Below are 4,078 nucleotides of genomic sequence, written 5' to 3' on the forward strand. Positions count from 1 at the left end.
CTCTTCCTCACAATTGCGCTTGGAATCTCACAATCACGGCCAGCAACTGATGTTGTTGGTGCTCTTTCGAACTCTTCTTCAATGACTCTACCCACTCAAAGAATTGCCTTTATAATTACAAAACAAGACCTACTACAATCACTATGCATGTAACCAAGATATAGTTTTGGATCACACAAAATCTACCTATTACAACTTAAGAACAGTATTGGAGACACCTTTTCTTCATGGATTTATTGATTGGCCCATTTGAATCACCAACCAATTAGATTGAAGCAGTGACAAAGACCGTATTTGATTAGCCAAAACATGTTATAACTTGTACACATGATATATTCTCATTTGCCATTTGATTTGACTTAGCATGCCACATCATTTGGCATGTTGGTTTATCCTATTGGCTCTCTCTTTTAACTTGGCGCGCTACATGACACAAATTTGGAGCTTTAGGATAAGATAACATTCAATGGACGTTGTGCTAAGACAATAGACTTATCATTTCTAGCCCAGTAAAATCGACTAGCTCTATGAATTTGGACTTTTTATTAGATTCACATTTATTTGGACTAATCTTTTATTTCAAATATAGTTCAAATTATTTTTGAATTTTTACCATATAAAATTAAATAACTACAGACACGACTTTATCCAACTTGTTATAGCATTGTCAGCACTCGAATACGTTTCATCCTTATTAATACAAAAAAACGACGGAGAAATAAAGAAAACAGACAAAGAAAGAAATGTCCATAATTAAGTATAAGTAGAATCATCGTCATCCTCATGATCTATCAAATTCCAGGATCCATCATCCTGTTGGACCATTCCATTATTCTTCTCAATCCACCAGGAACTTGGTACACAATATTCATCCTTCAATGCATCTAAATGCTTATTAACAAGTGAAATATCACGTTGTACTTCAAGCTTAAATCCACATTTAGCCCCTTGGAGTCCAAAGAACTCCATGCATATGAGCTTCCAAGCTGTGCCAGCTTCTTACATCTCCGGGTACTTTTAAATAGTTCGATTTTGTGGTGTCAATGGCTAATTCGACTCCGATTTCTGAATAATCTACCATGGGATAATTTGGAATGATGTCAAAGGCATTGCTAACACGTAAAATCCGAAGATTTTCCAGCTTGGAAAATGCATTCCTGAAATTTGAATCTCCAACTCGGGGACTTGCAAATAGAAAAGCTGTCACTAGACAACCACTGGTCATCCCCTTGTCTCTAGGCTTGTTGAATCCATTCGCCACTATGTCCATTGCGTTAAGTGTTCCAACTGCTGCTCCCATGCTATGACCTGTTATTGTTATGCTGATTTCCTCGCGTTTGTACTCTTCTACCAATCTCGTTACTTCCTCAAGAACCTAATAAGAAATATAAGAATTAAATCAGTTTATATATCTTCTATATCCTATGTTTTCGCTGTCAAATCACTTGAAAATGTTGTAATTAGTTAACATTTATAAAAAGCGAGACCAACATCGGATATCAAATTACCTGTCACAACAGGTCAAATATATTACATATGTAAAATCGAACTATTTAAAAGTGAAGTACGTACAATAGAAAAAGGCTAATTAAGACCACAAGTTCCAAAGTTACTTTTGATACATATGTCACAAAAAAAATTGTTTCGTTCTTAACTTATGTGCCCGGTCTAACATGTTCGTATAATTTAAACGTAGAGAGTACTGATTTTTTTTTGTAAAGTAGCAGGAAGTATTCAAACTCAACAGTTTTACCTGGTCTCTGGCACTTGTCTTATTTAAGGGTGACTGTGGATCATCTGAAGTGTAAATGGAGTACCACCCCCGATGAACTTCAGGGTCAGTGTTACCTCTGAAGATTTTGGGTGCTGGGACTTGAAAAAAATCAAGATCATCCACCCAATCCAACGTTTGAACAGTTCCTCTCCAAGAAATAAGAATTTCTCTTCTTCCTAACATGGCTTTTCCCTCATCCGTGACCACGGCAATAAAACCGATCCAATTTGATTCCTTGCTCCATGACTCCCTTGATAATGATTTTACGATAAAGGCTTCAGGAACCTATCTTGAAGATATAATTAAGTAATTAAATAATATGTTCTATTTAATATAATTTAACTTTTTAGATGAAATTGTCACACAATTCAAGAGAACCTGAATTGAAGATGTTGCGTACAAATATTTTGTGACGCGATATTTAAATGGATTTCCTTTCTCGAGCCCCACTTTTGCAAAGAGGTGATTCTTGGAATATCGAAAATTCCCTGCATTTTTTGAAGCCCTGTCAGAATTGAAGTTGTCATAACTTGCTTGAGCCATTTCTCCATAGTGAATGATGTATCGACGTAGGTCGTGGTCTAAAGGATCCAAAAGGCCTTCCCAGTTGTTCTTCCCACTTAGAAGCTTCCATCTTTTTGCTATGCTATCCATCTTGTCCGTGCTTTTCTTCTTTCTTTTGAACCAGTTTCTCATCTGTTAGCTCTTTATTATCAAACCCTGGCTTTGCCTTCTACTGGTTCCTCACCTTACTACTTTGTTGATCTAAAGAATTGATATAGTGGGCTTTTAATTTGTGCAAATATAACGGCCAGTTGGAATGTTGTTTAACTTCCTCCAACAAAGTAGGTCACCGTAAAATGTAAGAAATTTATTTAAAGCAACCTGCTGAGCACATATATATGTAAAACATCATAAGAATTTCAGCAAATATACCAAATTCTGAATTGATAATTTCATAAGTACAATGTGTTAAACACACTAAAAGATGAACCCATCAAATTTAAATTTTGGATTTGCCTCTGACTAAACATACCCATAGCATATGCATATTTAGAGATATGCATGTGAAACTAGCTGAGATTGAATGTTCATCAAGAACTTAAATGCTTTAATAAAGTTTATTTTATTCTAACTTTTGCTTCTTTATTACTCCAACTTAATCTCGTTAAAATATATAAGGAACATGACGCTCCTTCTACTCAAAGCTGAGCCACCATTGTATCACTTAGCTTCTAAAATAGGAATATTCCAGAAATCTTGTTAGGAGGATCATGCTCTAACTTGGCCCATAATAGAATGTCCTTGCTTTAAAGCAAGAACAATAAGAAAGCAACTTATGGAATAAAGATAGTGCTTGAATGTTAGACAAGGCAAATACTGCAATTCTTGAAAAATTGGTTGAAGATTTTCTTTTAAGATTTTCCAAATTGTAATTTAATCACTTATATTTTATCAGATTTAAATCATTAAAATAATTTAGATTATATTTAGGATATAGGCTAATTCATGGATCTTTGGGCTTTGATGATGGGCTAATATAATTGGGTTAGTTATTTAAGTCCAACAAATATGGATTTAATTAAAGAAATATTTACTTGATAGCTATCTCTAAGAGGTATTTATTGATATTAACTATTATTTAATTTATTTATATTTCGTAGCTATAGTGATTTTCTAATTTACATATCATAGCTATACCAAATACATAGAGTGTAACGGTTCGCTTTTTATGCGGGTTAAGGCATAAAATCTACTACGAATTCGTTGGTGCTCTTTCGGACTTTTGTTTTGAAAAGAGTCGCCACCTAATTTTTAGGAAATTAGAAAAACAGTAGGTGAAAGGTTTATTCAAATACAGCGAAAAATCCTTCGTAATCTAGAGTTCTAAGTAAGGGTTCCAATGATCCCCTAGGGAAGGTGTGTTAGACACCCCAGTATTAAGGATCCGTACTATACGGTTGACATTCAAATTCCAATGTATGAGTATTTGCATGAACTGCCTAATTAGTGTTTATTCTCGCAAAAATCTTGTCATTGGCATATCATTTTAAAAAAAAAAAAATTGAGTATGTATAGGGTACCAAAAATTTGGATCTTTTGATATCCGGATAAAACAATTCCTCCTTTTTGTATATAGGGAGGATGTATTTCGTTCGGAAAATAAAGTTATCACGTTATTTGAAAATATGCAAATTATTATGTTTTGAATGTCCAATTTGTCCATGCTTAACTCATACTTTATTTGGCTCGATCCGTATAGTACGTTTGGAACACTTCTAGCCAAGAACTCATACATACGAA

The 4,078-nt window shown here is 34.2% G+C and overlaps 1 protein-coding gene across 1 annotated transcript; it reads right to left on the reverse strand.

Annotated features, from left to right (window-relative positions):
* Positions 1-480: 480 nt before the first annotated feature.
* On the reverse strand, positions 481-2,951 carry LOC132047949 (phospholipase A1-IIgamma-like). Its single transcript, XM_059438912.1, is given in 4 exon segments — positions 481-957; positions 959-1,375; positions 1,754-2,059; positions 2,153-2,951. Coding segments are annotated over 4 exon segments (1,245 nt in total). The 5' UTR covers positions 2,471-2,951; the 3' UTR covers positions 481-753.
* Positions 2,952-4,078: the final 1,127 nt, after the last annotated feature.

Source organism: Lycium ferocissimum, chromosome 2 (genome assembly GCF_029784015.1).
Source record: "Lycium ferocissimum isolate CSIRO_LF1 chromosome 2, AGI_CSIRO_Lferr_CH_V1, whole genome shotgun sequence".
Classification (NCBI taxonomy): Eukaryota; Viridiplantae; Streptophyta; class Magnoliopsida; order Solanales; family Solanaceae; genus Lycium; species Lycium ferocissimum.